Genomic DNA, 23,096 nt, shown 5'->3' on the forward strand with positions numbered 1-23,096 from the left:
TTTATTATCTTAGAGTCTATAAAAACGTAGAAAACCAAGACATCTCTGGATTCTTTCGCAGGATGTGTTTTCTAAAACTCTTGGATATCACTACAAACACACTGTAAGACCTAAAAAAACCTTTAAGCGGCATCCATCCATCCATCCAATTTCAATAACCACTTGTCCTGGGCAGGGTGGCAGTGAAGTGGACCCTATCCTGGAAGCACTGGGCACAAGGCTGAGGGGTACAACCTGGACAGGACTCCAGTCATTCAAATTCATATCAAAATTTATCAGAAAATTAATTAATTTTATTTAAAAAACTGACAACAAAATTACATTCTCTCTGCAAACTCCTATTCAGTGCTGATTATTGACGGTTTTATACGATAAACACGTGCAGTGTTCTGTGTCTGGTTATTGATCACCATTACAGAGAGACACCAGCCACGAGCTGTGAAATAAACACCATAGAAACCAGTTGAATCAGTCGGGCCCCACATTCCTACCTTGCCTGCGTGAAAACTAAAGGCTGTAGGCCTATGTGTGTGGAAAAGCGGGCCTGGTTTGCTCCACAACAACCAGAAAATTTTGAAAAGTGATTCAAATGAAAATCACAAACATCTTCGGAAACAGCGGTCGTAACACGAGGACCCAGTTCAACGTCATTTCCGTTCAATGATCTGTTCCGAAACACCTCACAAAAAGACAAAATTATGAGGCAAGTACAAAGGAGTCGTTATTGTGCTGTGATGCGACGTAATGAATTTGTACAAATTAATTAGTGTGGGATGAAAACGTTGTCATTTTGATTAATTTCGAGAAAGAATTATACACCCGAGGCTGGAGACCAGTCCAGCCCGACACCGAACAATCACACGCGGGCGTGCGCGCGCACGGACGTCGTGTACCGTTTAAAAATGAACTGAACTGAAATTAATCAAAATTCAGGAGTCCTTTGCCATGCCTAGTCTCCTAAAATAAGCAGAACCTTCTCAGCTGTAAAGACCGACTAAATACGCGTCTATAATATGCTGAAATGCATTTGTTTTACGTGTAAGTCTCGTCAGGTCTGCTACATGCTCTACATAATTATTACATCGCTTACATTATGATACAGCATCGTAAACATGATTGCGCTGTGAAATCATCAAAAATGTTTAAAAATTATATTAGTGTATTATTTTCTTTTTTTGTACCAACTATGGCGATGCTCAGCAGCAGACCCGAGAGAGACTCAATTAATCCACACTGACTGATGCTTTTCATTACTTTGACTGGGGAAAAATACCGCGTCGTTTAGCTATAAAACGCACTTTTCGGTCCAGATTGTCATTGTATGGTCGTATAGCTACGGGGAGAGCCCCGGCCGTAGCACTTTGGTTGCTCTGGGGGAAAAAAAAAAAAAAAAAATTACTCAACAGATACGTAGCGTAAGCGCATGCGTGCACGTGAATAAGTATTTTATATTTGACTTTCCACCATTTTCAGGGGGGGAAGCTTTTTTTGCTCGCCGCACTCTTCGCCAGGACCTGAACTAGAGTTACGCTCCCGTTCTGCTTCAGTGTCGGCGAACCGGCGCGCACCGGGTTAAACGCTGCACCTCGCGGGCTTCTCGCGCGCACCACCCCACCCTCTTCTTCTCCACGACGCCCCGCCCCCGGTGCAGTCCAGCCCGCGTCGCTGCTCCCACGGGGATGCTACTGACGGTGGGCTCGAGAGAAGAAGCGGCTGCGTGAGGAAGCTGCCAGAAGAAAATCGAGGTGTGGACGGACCGGGCCATCGATCGCACTCCCTCTTGTTTCCGAGGGTCTCCACTTCCGGCCGCCGAGCGCGCGAGCTTCTGCGTGGCTGCGAGGCGGTTCGTTCGTCCACGTTTGCGTGCAACCCGCGCGCTCGTCGCTGTGGCTGTCGGCTGGCGTCCGCGGTGCCCCTCCCGCAGAAGAGGAAGGTCCACCATCTCCATCATCATCATCAGCAGCAGCAGCAGCAGCAGCAGCGCATGCATCTCATCACCTGAAGGAGCGAGCTCAGCGAGCCGTTTCCATTTGGTCGGCGATGATGGAGGCGTACCCGTGAGCGAACGAACGCGTTGGATGCTGCGCGCTCTCGCACCGCACCGCGCCGCACCGCTCGGCTGCTCCTTTAGCGCGCGTGCTAACGCGAGCAGCTTCGCCCTCTCTCCCCCTCATTTAAAATACGCGTTGGGCCTTTCCTGAAAACTCCGCAGTTGATGTTTCGCCAGGAAATCAGTGTACTGTCCTTCATCCCGTCGTGTTCGTACCTTTTTCAATACGAGAAGCGGAACATGTCTCGATACAACATATACAGCCTGCTGGACTGGGTGTACGGAGGGGTGGACCCCAAATTCGAGGGCAACGGGGGGCCCGAGTGCGCCGCCTTCATCAGCCCGCGCCAGCGCCTGGGCGAGAGCCTCGTCATGGTGCTCGTGTCCGTGCTGGAGATCGCGCTCGCCTTCAGGAAGATCCGCGTCTCCAAGGAGATGAGGGAGACGCCCAGCAGCAGCAGCAGCGAGGCGGGCAGGAGCAGGAGCAAGCAGGACAGCGTGGGCAAGAACCTGTTGCTCGTGGCCCTGTGCATGACGTTCGGCGTGGAGGTGGGCTTCAAGTTCGCCACCAGGACGGTGATCTACTTGCTGAACCCGTGCCACGTCGTCACCATGGTGCAGGTAACACACCTCCGTGCCCGGCGGTGGCACGCACGACTGCTGGCGCGACTGCTGACGCGACGCCGCGCGGGCGCGCGCCTGTGTGTGTGGAGCGTCCTCAAGTTTCCCTGCGTTGAAATCGTTCCCATTGCTTTTCTGGTCAGACATGGAGCTTAGATTACTTAAAATTAATTACTATTAGATATCATTTACTAGATTATGTTATGGTATGTATGGTAGCGTAGTGGTTAGAGCTGCTGCCTTTTGACCTAAAGGTTGTAGGTTCGAATCCCAGCTGTAGCACCTTAAGCAAGATTCTTACCCTAACTGCTGCTCTAGTAAAATTGTGCAGTCCTCTGAATTAATTGTGAGTAGCCTAATACTATAAGTCACTTTGGAGAACAGCCTCAGCGAAATTAATAGATGCAGTTGTAATGTTAGTATATTGGGCTTGGTTTGTTTGGCTTCCCCACTCGCTAATGCAGCGCAAACTCGTGCGAAACTGTGTGTACAGCAGGGCAGTTTTTCCCCCCCTGAATATAATGTAAAACATGAATGTGTACTGACTGTAAACAACTGATATATAGATACTTTCTTCCTGGGCTGCATTCTGTATATTATGTATTGATTCTGTATAATGTAATATAATAGGAACAGCTGCTGCCTTTGGACCCAAAAGATCGCAGGTTCAAGTCTCACCTCCAGGTGTAGTACCCTTGAGCAAGCTACTTACTATAAAAAAAACTTATTCAGTAAAATTACCCAGCTGTATAACTGGAAATAGCTTAACATGTATTTATAGTGTGTGAGTGAGAGAGAGTGTGTTCCACTGATGTATGGATGAGTGGTCCATTGTAAGTAGTGTATCTAGCAGTGTAAGTCACCGCGGTGAATAAGGTGTGTGGGCTGATAACACTACATAGTATCCATTGTAAGTCGCTTTGGAGAAAAGCGTCTAAGTGAATAAATGGAAATGTAATGTTTAAACAGTATTTGCAAGAAATAAACAGGGACTAGACAAAGCTGGGCTGTATTATTTCAATCTGCACTTTGTAAGCAAAAAAAAAAAAAAAAACCTCCCTGAAAAAAGTAAGATACTGGCAAGAAAGTGTATTGATTCAGTTTTAATTGTGTTAATTTGAACTTCAGGTCCAGCAAAGAATCTACAGGGACAAAGTGTTCTCTTAGTTTTTTGGGCCTCTGTGACAGTGTGTGTCTGTCTTGCTGTAGATTGGCGTCCTGTCCATGGTGTGCTGTACCTCACGTCCTATTCTTCTGGGATAGGGTCCACAGTACAGTGACCCTGCACGGGAGAGATGAGTATTAATAAGGGATGAATGAAATATCCCCCTTGTTGAGCTCATATTGCTTTGAGGGGCCCGTGCTGGTGCATCTTTAGTGACAGCCAGAGAGTACTATGGTAATGTGTGCACATCACGCTACCAAGGTGCTCCCAGGAAGCCAGCAGCCCGCTGGTTGTACAATGGGCTGCTTGTTGCTCAATGGCCTGGCTGCAAGGTGTTGGAACTGCATGCGGAACTGCGGCCAGCCGGGCCGGTCCTCCCCCACGGTGGTGGGGGCAGTGGGATGGGATAGCCGGGGCTGTGCGGTTCCGTGTCTCACTACACCCCAAATAAAGGGAACATTTGTGAAATATTTTCAATAATGTGTTACTTTTTTTTAAAATTTAAAACTAGTGGCAAGGTGGCGCAGCGGGTACCGTAGCTGCCTCACAGCGTCTGGGTGGTGTGAGAGAATGTAGATTCGATCCCTGCTCGGTGCGTGTGCAGTTTTCGTGTTCTCCCCGTGTCTCCATGGGCTTTCTCCTGGTGCTCTGCTTTCCTCCCCCAATCAAAAGACATGTTTCAAGTGGATTACACACACACACACACACACACACACACACACATTTTCAGAACCGCTTGTCCCATACGGGGTCACGGGGAACCGGAGCCTACCCGGCAACACAGGGCGTAAGGCCGGAGGGGGAGGGGACACACCCAGGATGGGACGCCAGTCCGTCGCAAAGCACCCCAAGCAGGACTTGAACCCAAGAGCAGGACTGTGGTCCAACCCACTGCACCACCGCACCCCTCAAGTGGATTAGTGACTCTCAATTTGAGAGAGAGAGAGAGAGAGAGAGAGAGAGAGAGAGAGAGAGAGAGAGAGAGAGAGAGAGAGAGAGAGAGAGAGAGAGAGAGAGAGAGAGAGAGAGAGAGAGAGAGAGAGAGAGAGAGAGAGAGAGAGAGAGAGAGAGAGAGACCAATCCAGGAGGTACCCTGCTTCACGCCCTGTGCTACTAGGATAGACTCTAGACGGCTTCGTCCCTGTGGTGGACGTCTAGTTATTGCTAATTTACATTTATTCATTTAGCAGACGCTTTTGTCCAAAGCGACGTACATCTCGGAAAAAAATACAATTTGTACATTACATTAAGAGAAAGAGACATGGCTGCAGACGTGATTATTAAGTAAACCTAGTTTGTTACTTTCCACTTGATGCACCAATGTTCATCGCTTATAGGTGCATAAAACGCAGGATAGATGAATCCTGATAACCTTCCTACAATTTTTTTAAAATTTTTTTTAAAAAGGTACACAGACATTTACATACAGTACAGGAGGAGCGGCTGCGTAAAGGGTTATCCGGCCACGATCATAAAGTTACGGTGCATGAACGTTTACACCGTACATGAGCTGGAGAGATCTTGGGCGAAGCGAGTCCGGAAAAGGTGAGTTTTCGGACCCCTCTTGAATGTCGACGGAGTTTCAGCAGTTCTGAGCGAGAGGGGAAGGTCATTCCACCAACACAGAGCCAGAACCGAGAACCTCCGTGCTTCATCTTTCGTGCGCTGGACCGCCAATCGAGCAGAAGTAGATGAGCGAAGGGGCCTGGCTGAGCTGTAGCGGTCGATCAAGTCCTGTAAATAGCCGGGAGCAGTTCTATTGATGCACTTGTAGACAGTAACCAGGGTCTCGAATTTGATTCTGGCAGCTATAGGGATAGATAGCCAGAAATGAGTAGAGGAGGTACTTGGGAACGCTTTGGCAAATCAAACACAACTCGTGCAGCATCAGCATTCTGTATCAGCTGTAGAGGTTTGATGGCAGTAGCAGGAAGGCCACACAGGAGAGAGCTGCGGTAGTCCAGACGGGAAGTCACCATGGCCTGGACAAGTATTGGGCGGAGTCAGTTGTGAGGTAAGGACGGATCCTGCGGATATTAATGATAATATAGTAATATTAATAAGGACTGAATCGTCTTTTCGGTTGCTGTCCTTGTTATTGACTTTATGAATCCCTGTAGGTAAATCCACGGAGTTCTACAAACCCGTCCTCCAGTTCCTCGAGCAGAAACCTGGATTTCAATGTGTTTCTGATCAGCCATTAAAGGTTTTTTTTTTTTGGCGCATCCTTTAATATATACACTCTGAGATGCTGAGCTCAGGAGCAGTTTTCTCTATTCCAGCCAGGTCCTAATTTATATCCTGAGTTTAGTGTTGCATGGCAAGATACCTGCTGTCCTCTGATACAGGGAGGCTGCAGGTGATTTTCATTTAACAATATAAAAGTTTTTTTCTAAGGGAAAAAAAAAAATCACTGGTGAGTTGTGTTCAGCTGAACCAGGGAACTGTTGGAGTCATGAGAAGAATACCAAGTGTCTTCGCTGTGGCTTGGTGGTGAGAATCCTGCTTGATCCATGGCTGAGGAGTACTTTCACTGACGGAGGGATGCTTTTACCACATGAGGCACAGAGAAGTAGCTCTCATTTCCCATGTGTGGGGAAAAAAGCCTTTTTTTTTTTTTTTTTTAAAAAAAGAAAAAATTATATATTTTTTTATTCCAGCAGCATCCTGTCCCTAATTCCTTCATTAGGAGATGCATTTGGAAGAAGAGTGGACAGATTAGATCCGTTCTGGAGTCATTGGGATCTGTCATTAATATGTTTCTTCAGAATTTCCCAGTTAGAGGGGTGCTTTGTATTTGTACCATCTACACGTAGTTATGCAAACAGCTGTTGCTCAGTTTTTGTTGTGTGAATTTATCCGACACTTTTCTCTTGCGTTGTTCGCCTACCTGCAGTTACGTACCCATTTATACAGCCGGGTAGTTTTTCCTGCAGCAATTCAGAATCGGTGCCTCGCTCAAAGTTGCTCCAGCAAGAGGTGGGATTCGAGCCTATGCCCTTCTGGGGCTAGGCGACAGCTCCGACCGGAGCTCCGCCTGCTTGCGTCGAGGTCTCCGGCGAAAGGAACAGTCGGCCGCACATTTCGTTGGAGACGGAGCCCGTGAAGCGAGTCGTAGATCTGCAGTTACTCGATTTTACTGGACGTCTGCTGCTGCGTTGCAAACATATTAAATAAGTTATTTTAGCCAGGTAAGTTTGGCAGGGTCGTACTTCTGCTTTGAATATGAGCGTGTGCCCTGTTAATAATAAAGCTGTTATTCAGCATCATCCTTGGTTCCTTTCTGCACATTCTGTGCTGTTCTTGTTAATATTTAGCATCACGATGGCACTTCGACCCTATTTGGTGGTGGAAGACGGAAGGTGCCGCAGAAGGTGGTGAAACGCATAATTGGAACGAGCACTTTGAGTCATCAAAAATATCGGGAAATAAAATGTAGAGTGTTTGTCGCATGAGTTAGCGGGGCCGACGAGTACGTTTCTTTATTTTATATTTCACTTACTTTAAGACGGGAAGCTCCCGTTTCTCACCCTGAAGTTATGGAAAACGAACCTCATTTATAGCTTTTCAGCTCTTGGCGTTTCCATGATTTGTCTCATGACCAAAGGATCTTTATCTTTCTGAAAAAATAATTTGCATGCAACACAAGGAAGTGTCTTTAGCTTCCGGAAAGTTCTTTGGTAAATCCAAAGGTGGCGTCCTGCCGAATTGTTCTGTAGGACCCAAACTCCGCTACCTGACAGAACCTCTCAGTATTACTATTTCGTACACATGCTGGACGTTATTTATTATACACTGAATCTCTAGAGTTGCTCTTGCTAACCCGACTGGGTTCATATACCTCAACAGAAGTGATGCAACATATGGTTAGAAGAATTTATTTGATTCGAGCAGATGTTTTGGAGGAAAGTCGGTTGATCGATGGGGCACATGTCCTGTAGATGTATGCACTGTACACGTAAAGTATGAATTGTATCAGCTTTCACCATTATTTGGCTGATGTCCTGTTTAAGCGACTTACCGTATTATATTACGTTAATTCATTTACCTACAATTATTTACCCATTTATACAGCTGGGTAATTTTACTAGAGCAGTTTATGGTAAATACCTTGCTCAAGGGTACTGCAAAAGGAGTGGAATTCGAACCTGCGACCTTCGGGTCTAAAGGCAGCAGCTGTAACCACTACACTACCAGCTGCCCACGTATTACATTTGTACGTTAAGATACTGACACCGCTGTACCCATTTATACAGCGTGGTCATTTGTGCTGTATCATTTGAGTCTAAGTACTTTGCTCAGGGGGGTGGATTTGAACCCGAGTCTTTCACTAGAAGATGATGGGTCCGTCTGCTATGCCGCTCGCTGCTGCGGGTGGTCAGGGGAACTTGGTTGTGTTATTGCGTGTGGTCGGGGGCCGTCGAGAGCGCGTGACACGCTGCCTCGAGTACCACCGTTGGAAAGGAGCAGACGGTCGAGCGTTAGACAGCTGGTAACGTTGTGGTTAGAGTTACACACTTTGGATCCAGGTACCATTGAGCAAGGTATTTAGCCTAAATTGCTCCAGTAGAAATTACCCTGCTATATAAATGGGCGGGGCGGGGTGGGGTGGCACAGTGGGTTGGACCGGGTCCTGCTCTTCAGTGGGTCTGGGGTTCGAGTCCTGCTTGGGGTGCCTTGCGATGGACTGGCGTCCCGTCCTGGGTGTGTCCCCCTCCGGCCTTACGCCCTCTGTTGCCGGGTAGGTTCCGGTTCCCCGTGACCCTGTATGGGATGAGTGGTTCCGAAAGTGTGTGTGTGTGTAAATGGGTAAAACATTGTAAGCAGCTTTACGTTGTACGTCGCTTTGGACAAAACAAAAAGCATCAGCTAAATGAATAAATGCGATGCAAATGCAAGACGCGCTTGCGATCACGTCGCTCATCGCCGCACACTCGGAACCTCGAAGCGCTTCGGCTCCACGACGTTCCGAACGTCCTGAAGCATCCGGGCTTTTAAGAGTAAAACCGTAACCTGGGTTACGCTGGATGGATCGGGGTTCGTTTCTCGGAGCGTTCGAGGCAAACGCGCCGTCTTTAACGCGTGAGGGTCGGCACGCGGATTGGTATCGCCGGCGGAGGAACCGTATCTGATGAGCGGCAGGAAGCGTAAGCGCCTGCGGTGCTATTTATTACCGTTTCTCTGTCGCAATGAAGACGCTGCGCTGCCACGACATGTGGGTGTCCTCATAATGCCTGCGGGGATCATTCCTCTTTCTGTCTTTCCTTCACGCTGCTATCGTTTTGCCCATCAAATTTATCATTTGTGTGTTTTTTTTTTTTTTTTTCCCCCCTCCCCCGCCAGCACAATCTTTAAAGTCTTTCATTCTCCCCATGTTGGCATCATTTTTATTCTCTCTTTCTGAAGCCCTGCTCTCATCTGCTGCTGTCCAGGAAGGAAGTGGCCCTTTCTCAACATCCTGGAGGAAGCTACTGCTCAGCGGCGGGGTAGCAGGGGAAGTGGCTTTCCTCAGAGTTTTCACACCCTTGTTTACACTTATTCCTTTAGCTGATGCTTTTCTCCAAAACGACAGTCTCCCTACAATTTTTTTTTACCCATTGATACAGCTGGGTAACTTTACTGGAGCAATTTAGAGTAAGTACCTTGCTCAAGGGTACCGCAGCTGGAGGTGAGATTCGAACCTGTGACTTTTGGATCCGAAGGCCGTCGGTCTAACCGTTACGCTACCGGCTGTGGCGGCAGCGGAGATGTTGCTTCGGTTTGTCAGCGTTTGCCGGAACGTGCTCTCCGTACATTGTGAGAGCGGAACCCAAATTGTTCGCCGCCGCCGGGGAGAGATGCGGCACACGATGCAGCGGAGGGAGGTGTCGTGTCAGGCGGAAGAGCGCAGCCCCCTTTGGAGGACGGCCCCTTTCTTTGGCAGACAGCCCGAGAGGTCGGAAAGGTCACTCGGGGAACCCGCCTGGGCCCCCGCATCGTTCTGTCGAGCAAACGCGTCGCTCGTTTGTATCGTTGGCTGGAACCGAGTCCGTGTCCGAGCCCCGAAAGGCCGACCTCTTCCCCTCCGTTTCGCCGTACGCCTTTTAACGCCGCGCTTACGCTTGTGACGAAGCTCTCCGGCTTCGTTAAACTCGCTCGACCGCTGATCTGCGTCGATGCCTTCGATAAACAGCGCGGGTATAAGAAATGAACAGAAAGTTCCTTGCCGCCAATTCTGAGTCGCCCGTCCGAGCGCCACGAGGTTCCGCCGAGTCGAGAAGGAGCCGCTGGCCGTCGGAACACCGAAGTCTCCTTCCCTGAAACTTTTTAATTGCCGCATTTTTGGAGACGGGCCGTCTTAAGAGATGAGCGGAGCGAAGCGGCGAAGCGAAGACCCGAGGCGGAGCCAAAGCCAAAGCGAGGGACCCCCCGCGGGCCTCGGGGCAGCATTCTTGGACCCGGGCCTCTCTGCGGCCTGCTGTCTGCGGCCCCTCGTCACCTCCCTTTCCAGCTGAGCCGCAGCTGTCTCCTTACCCTTGGGTTTTATTTGTTAATATAGAAATAAGAGCTGGCCGTGCGTACGGTATTAAGTATTCTGCCGAAATGCCACGATCGATCTCTGTTTTGAACTTGTAACAAGGTCATAAATAGTTTTTTGCACTTTAATCTATGCTTAGGGATTTTAATCATTGCAGTAAAAAAAAAAGTTACCCTGAGCAACATTACATTTACCTGATGCTTTTTTTTTTCCCCCCCAAAGGGACTTAGAGCGTCAAGCATCTTATTTATGTAGCCATTTGTACAGATGGGTCATTTTACCGGAGCGATTCAGGGTAAGTACCTTCCTCAAGGGGGCTGCAGCCGGAGGTGCGAATCGAGCCTGCGACCTTCGGGTCCGACTACCAACGCTTTCAGCCGATGACACTTTCGAGTTTAGGACTGGACCGAGATGCTGGTGACAGCTGGAACTAAAACGCCCGGTGAACAGACCTTACTGGAGTCGCACAGTATTGAAGCTCTGTGTGTGTGTGAGAGAACCGTTGTGGTGCATTTTCTCCTTTGCCATTGTGTACAAACTGCAGACTTTGCCTAAGAAAGTTCTCCTCTCCTTCTGTAGATCTTCCTCTTGGCCTGCCCACCGTCCAAGACGGCCATGGTCATCTTCAGGTGAGCGGTTCCGCCGCACGGGCCTCCCGCGGCGCGCGGGCCGTCCGGCGCATCTGCCGGCATCTGCTCGCGCCACGACGATATATTTGTCGGCCGACCATCCGGTAACGGCACGGGGGGGTCCGCGATGCGTCCCCGGCTTATGGTGTAAAATATTCAGAGGCTGTCAGATTAGCGACTAAAAATAGACGTTCGTCCTGCCGACGCTTCCGCGGTCCGAGATTCCATACATTTCCGAGTCGTCGACGAGCAAGATAAACGCATGCTGTTCCCTTGATGTAGAGAATTTTTATCACGGCAAATGTACGCGGGCTATAAATAAGTGTCAGCTGGGCTGTGGGCGGGTAATTGCTGACTGAAAGAGTTGCAAAGGAAGCCGCAAACAGGTGGCACTGCAGTAAATTCATGTGCTGCATGTTACGCACATCAGATAAGATTTCTTAATTGTAGATATTTCAGTTAAGTATTTCTTTTTTTAATTACAATAAATTAATTAAGGGGGAGTGCGGTGGCGCGGCGGGTTGGACTGGGTCCTGCTCTCCGGTGGGTCTGGGGTTCAAGTCTCGCTTGGGGTGCCTTGCGATGGACTGGCGTCCCGTCCTGGGTGCGTCCCCTTCAGCCTTACGCCCCGAGTTGCCGGGTTAGGCTCCGGCTCCCCACGACCCCCGAATGGGACAAGCGGTTCAGACAGTGTGTGTGTGAGTGTAAATTAATTAAATTTCAAATTTGAGAGTGTTGGCGCCGGCAACTTTTCTGCGTTCGGAGTCGAAACGCTGTCGGCGTCACACTAAGTAGATGGAGAAATTTCTGTAATGTGTAGTACAGTGATACGCACCTCAGGTGGACCATGGTAACGGAAAGCTTATAGTCCTTCTGCCGGGTCCACTTTCACTAACTAAATGACTGCAGTTCCAAGGCATCTACATTTATTCATTTACCAGATACTTTTCTCTAAAGCGACTTCCGACGAACTCTATGTAGTGTTATGAGCCCACGCACCTTATTCACCACGGTGACTTACACTGCTAGATACACTACTTACACTGGGTCACTCAGCCATACATCAGTGGAACACACACACACACACACACTCTCTGTAACTCGCACACTATGAGCAGCACATCTTTGGACATTGTGTGATCACAGTAGTACCAAAGAAATGCTTATATATATGTACATCCATATTCATAAGAATTGGAGAATAAATAGATTGATGAGTCTGTGTGGGGTGACTCCTAGTGTTAGTCGAGTTTCGTATTTTTAAAGATGCAAACGTTAGTCCAGTTTCTTTATTATGCTTTCTTGTCTGTTGTAGTTTTCATTTATGATTTAATTTTTTTTTGTTTGAAATTTCATTTTATGCTGGAGTTAAGGCAGCCTGTGTTTACGTGCCCTACCAGTAGGTATCGGTAAAAATCACCCTACCAGGAGTGTGGGTTCACCTTGATTCAACTCATGTCTGGTGTCTCTGAGCGATGGCGATCAGTAGCACGTTGCATGTTTATGAGATGAATCGGACAAAAATCTCGACTGAGTAGGTGTTTTGAGGAATGAAGATTTTTTTTATATATATTTAGTCATCTTCCGTAATAAATATTAGGTTATGAAGTCTTACAGTATTTAATTGATTATATCCAGCATGCAGCTTTTAACTCGTTGCGGCTTAATGGTAAAATTGACATTGGATTTACAAATAAATAGAACTATGAATGAACTTGTGCATAAGCTGAGGAGCCAGTGTGTACATTTTTGTTTTCTTACGATGTGTTATTTAGTGGAATGCAAACTGGAGAAGATTTCGGGGTGCGTTCGTGTGAAATGTCAGTTTGGTTCAAGCGCCGAACGACGGATCGAGAGACGGAATAGATAAGCAACGATTAGCTGTGCATTGCATTGCTGCAAGAACTGCAGTGGGTATCAAAGAGGGAAGAAAGGAAAATAAAGTTACAAACCGAGTCCCGAGCAAAAGGCAGATGAGGGAAATGAACCTCATGGGGCCCAAGTGCCCGTGGCTTTGGCTGCAAATATCAAACATGTAGATGAATACACAGCCTGACAGTCGTTCTCACATTTTCTCATTAACGCTGAACTGGAAGAAGAATTATTTTAAAAAAAATTTCTTTATATATATATATATATATATATACAGTTGAAACGCCTCTTGGGCTTTAAAGCAGCCGTGCTAATTCCCCATACAGTCACGCGCACCGAGGAGCTCCTCGCCGGGGCCGTAGACGTCGCTCAAGCGGTGGCCGGAGACTTCCGCTGCGGCGATGGCGCCGTCGCTTAGCGCTCCCGAAGTGCCTCCCTCCGGCCACCCTCGTGGGGGGTACCGCCAAAAACGTCCCTCGTTTCAATACGACGTTCTCGCCGTCTAGGTTCGCGTCGCTTACCTGTAAGAACGGACGGTTAACGGCAAACGCGACGAAACAGGAAATTAGTGAAAGGACTTGGAAGGAAGGACCAGGAAAAACTTTTCCACCACTTATACCAATAAATCCCTTCTGTGTTGCCCTGGAATTAGTGTCTAACAGCAAGAAAAAATGAGAAAAATGTGAGGGGCCCTGTCGACTTAGGAGTGCGGCTGGCTTTTAAAACGAGCGCCCCGCGCCAACTCTTCGTATGGATTAAATCCTCCAAATGCTGACGGTTTCCCGCTTAGGGGGCAGCTTGTAACGGGGGGCTTTGTGCCGCCGGATGGTTTGCTGGTGACGGCGCGTCCTGGTCGTAAATCCATTCAGCGTCGAGATAACGAAGCATGATGAGAAATGCCGATGCGGACGCAAGGCGGAGTAAAGGATGCCTAAGCTGTCCGGCCTCATGAATCACAGCAGGGTCAGCCTGTGTCGGAGTGCCTGGCATCAGGGGTGTTGCCATGGCGATGAGACAGCCTCCCCCCCCCCCCGTGCCCGCAGCCAAGAAAATGCAGCAACCGCATCGGAGCGCAGTCGCATCTCGCGGTGCGGAACGCCAATCACCGGCGGGTTGACGCCAGGACAGCTGCGCCCCACGCGCGTTCGCGGCGTGTCCTTCCAAGCAGGGCGCCGCTCACGTCGGGAAAGATCTGTGTCACCGCTTTGCCGCGACCGGGCCCAGAACCACGTCCGCTCACTTAAGAAGCAAAGTGAGAGTCCTGCTGCGCTGCTGCCTCATTGCGCTGGGTTGCAACCTTGTACCCGGAGTTCTCCCGGGACACGCAGGTGTGTTACTCGACGGGATTCCGGTGGCGTATCGGTGCGTAAAAAGGGCTCCCGATGAGCGCGTCTGCCCTCTGTATGTCCAGTGCAAAAGTCCAAACCTAAAGTCGTGCCTCTGTATGATTTGTCTGAATTTTTCTCACTTTTACAGCTGCGGCTTTTTATTTAAGGAATTGAGTCGCTTTCTCAGGAGCGATGCGGTGGCAAAGCAGGTGTCGTCGGGTTTCAATCCGACTCGATCGTAAACTTCCCGTGGTCCCCCTGTGTTCGTGCGGGCTTTCTACAGGATAGGCTTCGGACCGCGGGCACCCCGTACCGGGCGGTAACGGACGGACGGGCGGGCGCCTTTCTTAAGGGTCGTCTCCCTTGCTCTCCATCAACCTTGCGGTCTTGTCTGCGGAACCCGAATTGCTTCGGCATATCCGGTGCCCCGCTGTGCGTATTCGGAGAGCTCTCGTTAGCATGACCGCCGTGGAGGTGGGATGACCGGTTCTGGCCGCTTTCAAACCAACGCGATGTCCGTCGTGTCTCCGTTGTACAGGCTTCAGGTGCACATGCTCAACGGGGCGCTCCTGGCTCTCCTCTTCCCCGTCGTCAACACGAGGCTGGTAAGTGTGTCTCGGACTCCGCTCGTCGCAACGCGGCAGCTGGGTGCCAGATGTCATGCTGGACATCTGGGCGCGGCTGCGCGTAACACTGCGCAGAATACAGTACGCATTTGTACCGTATATAGAGCACCGGTGGGACGTTGGAGGTGCCCTCATCATTTGGACGCATTTGGGTGACCGGTTTGATCAGGAGATGAGCTGCTATGACTCCTGGCTCTTGTGGAGCACGTCCTGGACACACACACACACACACACACACACACACACACCCCCCCCGCTGCTCTGCGGTCGCTCTTCGATCCACGTTGTCCTGCACAGGTGTCACACAGGTGTCGCACTCCCGCTTTCCACCGGTGCTCTATATAGAGCGAAAGTGGCCTGATGGTCTCGGAAATGTAGGTAAATGAGGAAAAAAACATCAAAGTAGAAATCACTCTGTGTGTGTGTGTGCGCGTGTGCGCGTGTGTGTGTGTGTGTGCGCACTTGTAGCGCAGGACTTCTCATGGCCTATCTGTCGCAGCCCAGGTAACCGCCCAACCCCCCCCCCCCCCCGCATCCTCCGCGAGCATCTAGGTCACTGCAGATCTGCAGGTTCTTGCGGACCCATCTCTCGAGTGCCGATCCAGGGGCTTTTGTTGTTGTAGATGCAGCCGCACATGGAGGATTTCAGCCGGTGCGGGAAAACGAACCGAGTCGTGACTCGGATAACGGCGCGGCCGTACGTCACCCCAAATACCACGTTTCCCCTTCCTCGGTATTTTTACGCCGTCATGTTGTGCTGCTCGTACGGAGCCTCGCTGTTCTCGTGCTTCGTTTACGCACCGTAATGCCGAAAGGCTACGGCGGGACTCCGGTGCCCGCTTCCCCCCCGATCGCCACGGAGACGCCGCCATTCCGGCTCGCCGGCAGCAATGAGGAAACACCGCGGTACCCTTACACTCTGGGGGAGAATGCAGATGTGGAACCTCCTGCTGCGACACGCGGGTTTAAGTGACGAATTTGTTCGAGCAGCGAGAGGAAAACGAGCTCCTTTGCTTTAGACGGAGGCCGGGCCTTTGCGCCACGTCGCCGAACCCGGGTGCGGTAACCATGGCGACAGCGTTTGCGGAAATGAGATCGTTTTTAACCCGTGTTCGTTTGCTGAAGTGTTTGAGCACGACGGTCGAAAAGCCTGACGCGCAACAGCGGTCGGTGACTGAGAACTGAGCTGTGATGAACATCCCGCATCCCCCCCCCCCCACCCCGGCCCTGCGCCCCTCCACCCTCTTACACAACACCCTTTTTGCTAATGTTATGGGCAGGAGCCGTATTTATTTATTTATTTTTCCGCCCCACCTGGGTGCTCAGTGGCAGCTGCAGCAGAAATACCGCGGTCAAGCAAATGAACATCAGTAGGTGTTGGGATGGGGATGGGGATGGGGATGGGGATGGGGATGCGGGGGGGGGGCGGGCTACTCTCGTCCGAGGCGCCGGGCGAAGACGGACTCGTGGGAGCAGAACACGCGCGCGATCCGTGACGCGGATCTGCGGTTCGGGGACCGTGCCGAACACCGTTCCCTCAGCCGCGACCGAGCTCCGGCGTCACCCGGCGCTTCGGACGGCGAACTCGGCCTTTCTTCCCGCCCCTGAGCTGCGAGGCGGACGTGGAAAGACAAGACCGCGGCGTGCTGTCGAGCGCCTGTCGAAAAGCACGCGGCTCAAGTCCCGCTCCGTCCGCGCGGCCCGGACCTGAAAGGGTCGGGTCCGCCGTGTGTGGCAGAGGAGCCTTACAACCCACCTTCGCACTGGTTTCCTTTACTCTCCATCCCGTACCCTGCATTGAACAGAACAGGTTTAAGAAAAGCAGCAGATTGCAGCCTGGAGACTTTTTTTTTTTTTTTTTTTTTTAAACCAGACTAACCAGCCTAAAATAAACGCCCTTGGGGTTTATGTCACTCATACTTTTTGCGTTAGTTCGTGCTATATGTAAGTTTTCAGAAAAACATTCCATATTCTTGAAAATAGCAAATTTTGTTGAGTTTTGGTGCCAGGTTCCAAGCGCTAAATATTCCAGTACCTTTTAGGATGTGATGCTTTCTGGAACTTTCCGGTGCCTTCTCGAATCTTCCGATGGCTGTAAAGTACTAAACTAAAACTTACACCGTAAGAACTAGTGGTATTTTAGTAATCGGTAAAATTTAGCTAATCATGATCAACGCAAAACTCAAACCTTGGAAAATTTTGTTTTGTCGTGTTTTATATAACGTGACAATATCAACAGGTGGCAGGACGGTTAAGGGCACATTCGCGTAAGGTTCGAAGCAAGGCCCTTCCGTTGTACCCTTGGCTCAAGTAAAGTGTCCGCCTTGAGATGAAACTGTCGGCTAACGAACAAAACGTTACGCATTCGTTGCGGAGTCTCATTAATGAAGGTTATCGTTCAACGCTCAAACTGTCGAGTCCCAGGGCAGGTGGTGCACCTTCCTGGCAAGCCGTTACTGCGTTGCTGCCCACGTTTGGTTGCTAGGAGACCGGGGCGAACAGGTGATCGTCGAAGCGGGTATTTTTAAAGCAGTGCACCGATGTGGGACATGGTGCTGCGTCCACAGCCCACAACGGCACAAATAAGGCCGCTCCCCTTTACACGCCGTCCCCTGGGTGGACGAGTCTCCTCCACCTAATTCAGCCCTTCGCCAAATTTCTTCTCCCTGGTCACGAAACACTGTTTGGTCGCCTCCCGAGGCTCGTGTTTCTCTACCGTATTTGAAAGTCGCGCGAGGCCCGGTCGGTGCGGTACAGCGGTACAGCGGTACAGCGGTACAGCGGTACAGCGGTACTGCGGTGAGGTATCGGGGTAGGGGGGGTAGGGGGGCACTATTTTAGAACGGGAATCCCGTGCTGCGGTCGCTACAAACGGTAGGACTTGGGTTCCGGCAAAGGCGCGGAGTCGTGTTTCGAATGCCGACGTCCGCAGTGCGTTCAAGTGAGCGCAAAAGTGCGATTGTACGGAAAGCCTCGAACGGAGACGCCCGGAGGCGGTCGGCGAACGTCACCAATTAACCGACCGGTTCTCCGGTCGGGTTTTTCAACGATCTGCAGCGTAACAATCGCGACGACGGGGAGCGATCGAAGCCGCCGTCCCTGTACGTAGGGGTCTCGGAGCTCACGCGCCGACCTTCTAACCCCGACCCCCGTGCAGCACCGGCAGAACGTCAGTCCGTTCCTATCGCGTGATGGGGGACTGCGAGGCGGCCGCTGTCGGGCCACAGGCGCTCGGTGGGAATGTGGCGTGTGCTGGGACCACGTGGGGACGAGCGCCTTGTGCCGCCCACGTGTTTGGCGTCCGTCGGAAGGAAGAGCGCCCCCTGCAGGCCCAGCAGTGCTCCTGCATTTTCCAGCTCGTTTCTCTCGGAGCTCTTCCTCACGGGTCCGCAGGTTGACGCCCTGCCGCTCATCCGGCGACTGCTGGAATTCGGCGGCGTCGCGCACCGAGCACGGGGGCTCGTCGGCCGTGCGGACGCACCCCTCTAACGCCCCCACCGTTTTTTTTTTTAAAGCACCGCCGATGTGGGCCGTTTGCGAACGTTCGACGTACTCGACCGCATCGGCCGATCAACATAACGACAGCATTAATAACGCATAAGAACAAACGATGTTGGTTTAGTTGAATACAGACAAGCAGGTCACTGAACAGTGTGTACCTCTTGTGAAGTGTGTGTGTGTGTGTGTGTGTGTGTGTGTGTGTGTGTGTGTGTGTGTGTGTGTGTGTGTCTGTGCGCGTCTGTGCGCGGAAAGGGATGTTTCCACACGCAACGGTCACGACATCTTCCTGTGCAGCGAGGGTTCTGTATTAACCATGTCGTACGTTAACCAGCATGAGCTTCATTTCGAACACGATCTTCTAGATATGACGAGAGGAACTGAACTTTAACACGGGGACGCCGTGTGCTCATCGTTTTGTTCGCTCCTCTTCTGTCCCCACAGCTCCCCTTCGAAAAGGAAGTGTATTACATTCAACACTCCATGCTCTACTTAGTCCCCATCTACCTTTTTAGAAAAGGAGGTAAGTCTTGCATCATTTTTCAAGGTAAATTATTTTTGTTGTAGCGTATTGTAGTTAACTTTTCCACAATTAGATAAAAGCCAGACTGACTACTATATTTAGCAGCCTTTGCATAAGACATGTGGTTATTCTGTGCATACCTTGTAGCGACGAGAGGTCCGCAAGGACCCCCCAAGGAGCGAGCGCCTTCCTAATGGCATCCTCTTGAAGATGCTGCCACCTAGTGTTCCAGTTGTGTCATTGTGATGAGTGAAGCCCCTCCCTCACTGATACATATTCATTAATTCATTGAGCTGATTCTTTTCTCCAGAGTGACTTACTGTCAAGCTTGAAATTATTTACCCCTTTATGCAGCTGGGTAATTTTACTGAAGCAATTTAGGGTAAGTACCTTGCTCAAGGGTATTATAGCTAGTGGTGGGATTTGAACCTGTAACCTTTGGGTCAAAAGGCAGTAGTGCCAACCACTACGCTACCAGTTGCCCCATATGTACAGGAGTTACGGATAATTGCTCGTTCATCGTGGGTCACGTGTGAGTTCTCGGTTCTCTCCCCCAATGGGTCTAATGGCGCAAGAGGAACCCTCCGGAAGGTTGTCGTCTCCAGGGACAGAGCAGGGAAGTTTTCGCATTGCAGTGAGGAGGGTGGGATGCTCACGCAGTGTACAGCACAGTATTCATTCCCCACCGGCGTGTGAGTGATCTTGGGTGCCACACATTCCACGGACAAGTGACTGGTGACAACACGTTTCCAGTTTAGCTCATGCAGAAATCCAGATGGCGGCGGCGGGGAAAACCTCGGTTCTCGTGTCAGGAGACTACGGCTGTACCACGTTAACGCCAGCGGGAGGTCACCGCTCTCGATATTCCTTTATTTATTCCCGTGGGGGGTCGAACAGTGGGCCCATGGGCGGGGCATTGGGGCCCCAGGGTTCTGTCCACGGTCTCCCACTGCGCACCGAAAGCAGTTCGCCTATGGAAGCCGCGCTGCGCCGAATGTGTTTGTTCAGAGTGGCTCGGCTCCCCAACCCCCGATTCGGGCCCTCGACCCAAACACCTAATGTAGACACAGTATAAATGAGTTTGACCAAATGTGGCGTCCCAGTGCGAACTCTGCATCGCGAGAAGGACACGGCGCTTCCGAAGTCGGTGGGTATCGACTTCTCACGATGCCGAGCTGCTTCAGATAGCACGTTTACCTCGGTTTTCTCCACAGTGGCGTACGGTGATTTTACCCTTTTGTACGGCAAGCGATTTAGGGAGATGACGTTTCTCGAGGATGAGGTTCAAACCTGCAACCTTGGGTTCAGCTGTACATTGGTGAGCAGCGGTAACCACTTCGCTGCCGGCAGCCCCCGCCGGCTCCTCTGTAAACAAATTGTCGTTACCCGGGAAACGTTAGCTGTGTGAACAGCGTGAACTGGTTTCGCTTGCTAACCTGACCCACCGAAGACGACGGTGTTCGGGGGAACAGTGGAAGCGGTCGTTTCATGGAAGTCTAGATCTGGTTGCTGTGCATGAAATGATTAGCCAGGCTTTGATGTTATATTTCTTAAAAAGTATAAAAAAAAAAAACTTATGCTGTTCTTCCATGGGTGTGTTTCTGCTCACCTCTGTAGGTGTTTATAAGCCAGAGCCACTGACCAACATGTGGTGGGCACTGCTGTCCACCGGGATCCTCTTCCTCTACCACTTTGTCTTCCTGCAAGGCCTGGGCCTGGTGAGTCCCGAGACGAGTGCGCTCGCACACACACTCGCGCACTCACTCTAGTTATGTCCTATATTCCCGCACTCAGTTCTGCATTTGAACGTCATCAAAGGGTGTTAAGGTCACGCTTACGCACACGGCACCTTGTCGCATTAGCATCGTATATTAACTTGCCCATAATGTCTTAGCCATTTGTAAAGCAGGGTCATTTTTACCGAGGGTAAGTGCTGCACTCGAGGGCGCCACGGTGGGAGCGCAGAACCGCTCGGGTTCTTAGGACGGCGGCCAGCGAGATCCTTGCTGAACCGCTGGCCTCGCTCCACGCCGACGCCACGCACGATGCCGGGGTGCGTATCCCAGCGTCCCTCGCAAAAGCGCGTTCCGATTGCAACCCCCTCCAGGTGACCGAGGTGAACCTGAACAACATGCTGTGCCCGGCCGTGTCGGACCCTTTCTACGGACCCTGGTACCGGGTGTGGGCCACGGGCCACCAGACTCTGCTCACGCTGACCCACGGGAAGGTCCTGACGCTGCTCTGCCACAACCTGGGTCCCGCCTGCAGGCACGTAATGGACGCGGCGCGACTGCGCAGCAAGAAGATGGACTGACGGGACGGGACACGACGGGGCTCCGGCCTTTCGCTCCGACGCCTCATGGTTTCTTTGGTATTGTGGTTCTTTGTATGGAATTTGCTCACTTAACAGTGTCATTTGTGACTTACACATTTATTTTAAGAAAAAGGACGGTCGGTAATATTGTTCGTCGTTACGTTAGCGCTCCGGCCAAATGAGACACGCGGGAGAGGCTTCCGATGGGAACCGCGTAGGACCGGCAGTCGGGAAACGACCGGGATGCCTCTTTAGGTTCTTTCCAGACTGCGGCGTGGCGCCCGGAGGAGGCCGTGCAGCGCTGATGTTGCGTGCTATACCGGCGACCCGAATTAAATGTGACCTTTTTGTGATTTTTACCATGGTTTATTACATCTCAGACATGTAAACCACTTTAGGAAACCGTATTAAAGCAGTACTGTTATTTTGGAGAAGAGACTGGACGCAGACAAGTGCTCAGTGGAATTCTTCACCTACGTGTGGCTGTTGGTGGAGGTGGAACCCGAACAGCCCCTTTCGCTGGCTGCACTGGTGGGGGTTGGGGGGGGGGGGAATCGCACATGTCTCCAGCTGCAGTGCCAGCGACTCGGACGAGACTCGGGCATACAGACAGAGCGCCAGCGCGGGGAGGGGGCGACGGCCATCCGGACGCGTGATGCGTGCGGACTGCTGGGTGAAACGGTGACCCTTGAGACCACGGGATAGGTATTTTTAATTTTCTTTTATTATGACTTTGATTTTTGAAAATGTGAAGTAACAACCTATGTCAGATCTGGGATTTTTATAACTGTACTGTGCAGTTTTGAAAATGTTGTCATGCATTTTGTTGTACCCGTTTCCCCCCTATATTAGTACTTTACTGTACTGACAGTATACTGTACTTTCAATAAACGGCTATAATGTGACACATTCTGATCTTTTCACTTGTCCACCCCACCATGAGACCATTCCTGCTATAGTCAGCTCATCTGTTCTATGTGTGTTTGGCACAGCAAGTAGCACTGGTGCCACAGTTCCCGGGCTGTAGATTTTGCACTGTGTTCATATCCAGCTGACATGGGTTTCGGTGACTGATCAGTGTGTGAGTGATACCCTGGAACAGGATAACTTTCGCAATGCAGAGTTAAGAGGAAATGGAATATAAGCCTGATACTGGAAGCTACCACTCAGCATTTGTCCTTTAATGTAATTTGAGTTATATAAATTCATAATTTAAACAAATGACAAAACACAGATAACCTTTCATTTGGACTTTTATTGTTTTGTTGGATAAATGATTTTAAAAGGTAATAACAATAGTGTTTAAAACTACAATATCATTGCCACAGCCATAGCTCACATACCCATTTATAACCCATCTATGTCGTTCCCCCCCCCCCCCCCCCCCCCCCAAAAAAAAAAAAAAACTTTAAAAATTTTTTTTTTCTTGAGGAGCCAAAGTATATTAAATGCCCATTTCAACTTCTCACACTAACAGCAATTAAATGTGGAAAGAAAGAGGATCTAGTTCTAAAGGGGAGGGTTTGGTTTCCCAGGTCTATTTTTGCAATAACATTTTCAAGTTAATAATCAGAGAAAATATAAATGTGAAATAAAAACACGGGGGGGGGGGGCCACACCAGGCAGCCCCACACCACTCATTGTGTCACTGCCATGTAAGCGACCACTTAGTCCTCCGCTGACACAGATCAATTTGATTTTCTCAAACATAGAAAACCACTAAAATAATTTAGAAACTAGATCCAAAATATTTTTTTCTTGAAAAGCATTGATCTTGATGTACAAAACAGTAATTTTTTTTTCTCTTTTTAAAACGTTTTCTTAAAAAAGTTCCACACACAAGTTTATTGTAGTTCTTATTTATTTCATTTCTTATTTATTCTCTGTATAGCTATCAGTGCGATTGTATACCAGTGCAGCTACTGGGTCCAGAGTAAAGAAAAGAGGCTTTTT

The 23,096-nt window shown here is 50.2% G+C and overlaps 1 protein-coding gene across 2 annotated transcripts; it reads left to right on the forward strand.

Annotated features, from left to right (window-relative positions):
* Positions 1 to 1,419: 1,419 nt before the first annotated feature.
* On the forward strand, positions 1,420 to 22,029 carry tmem164 (transmembrane protein 164). 2 transcript variants are annotated; one of them, XR_001966129.2, is made up of 7 exons: positions 1,420 to 2,671; positions 10,933 to 10,982; positions 14,721 to 14,787; positions 18,751 to 18,829; positions 20,447 to 20,547; positions 20,937 to 21,200; positions 21,310 to 22,029. XR_001966129.2 is itself a non-coding variant. In XM_018752126.2 (6 exons), exons 1-6 carry the CDS (start codon positions 2,216 to 2,218, stop codon positions 21,141 to 21,143), a joined length of 960 nt encoding a protein of 319 aa, XP_018607642.1. In that variant the 5' UTR covers positions 1,420 to 2,215; the 3' UTR covers positions 21,144 to 22,029. The 2 variants fall into 2 exon arrangements, 1 of the variants encoding a protein (XP_018607642.1); XM_018752126.2 differs by having other exon boundaries at positions 20,937 to 22,029.
* The last annotated feature ends 1,067 nt before the right edge of the window (positions 22,030 to 23,096 follow it).

Source organism: Scleropages formosus, chromosome 4 (assembly GCF_900964775.1).
Source record: "Scleropages formosus chromosome 4, fSclFor1.1, whole genome shotgun sequence".
Classification (NCBI taxonomy): Eukaryota; Metazoa; Chordata; class Actinopteri; order Osteoglossiformes; family Osteoglossidae; genus Scleropages; species Scleropages formosus.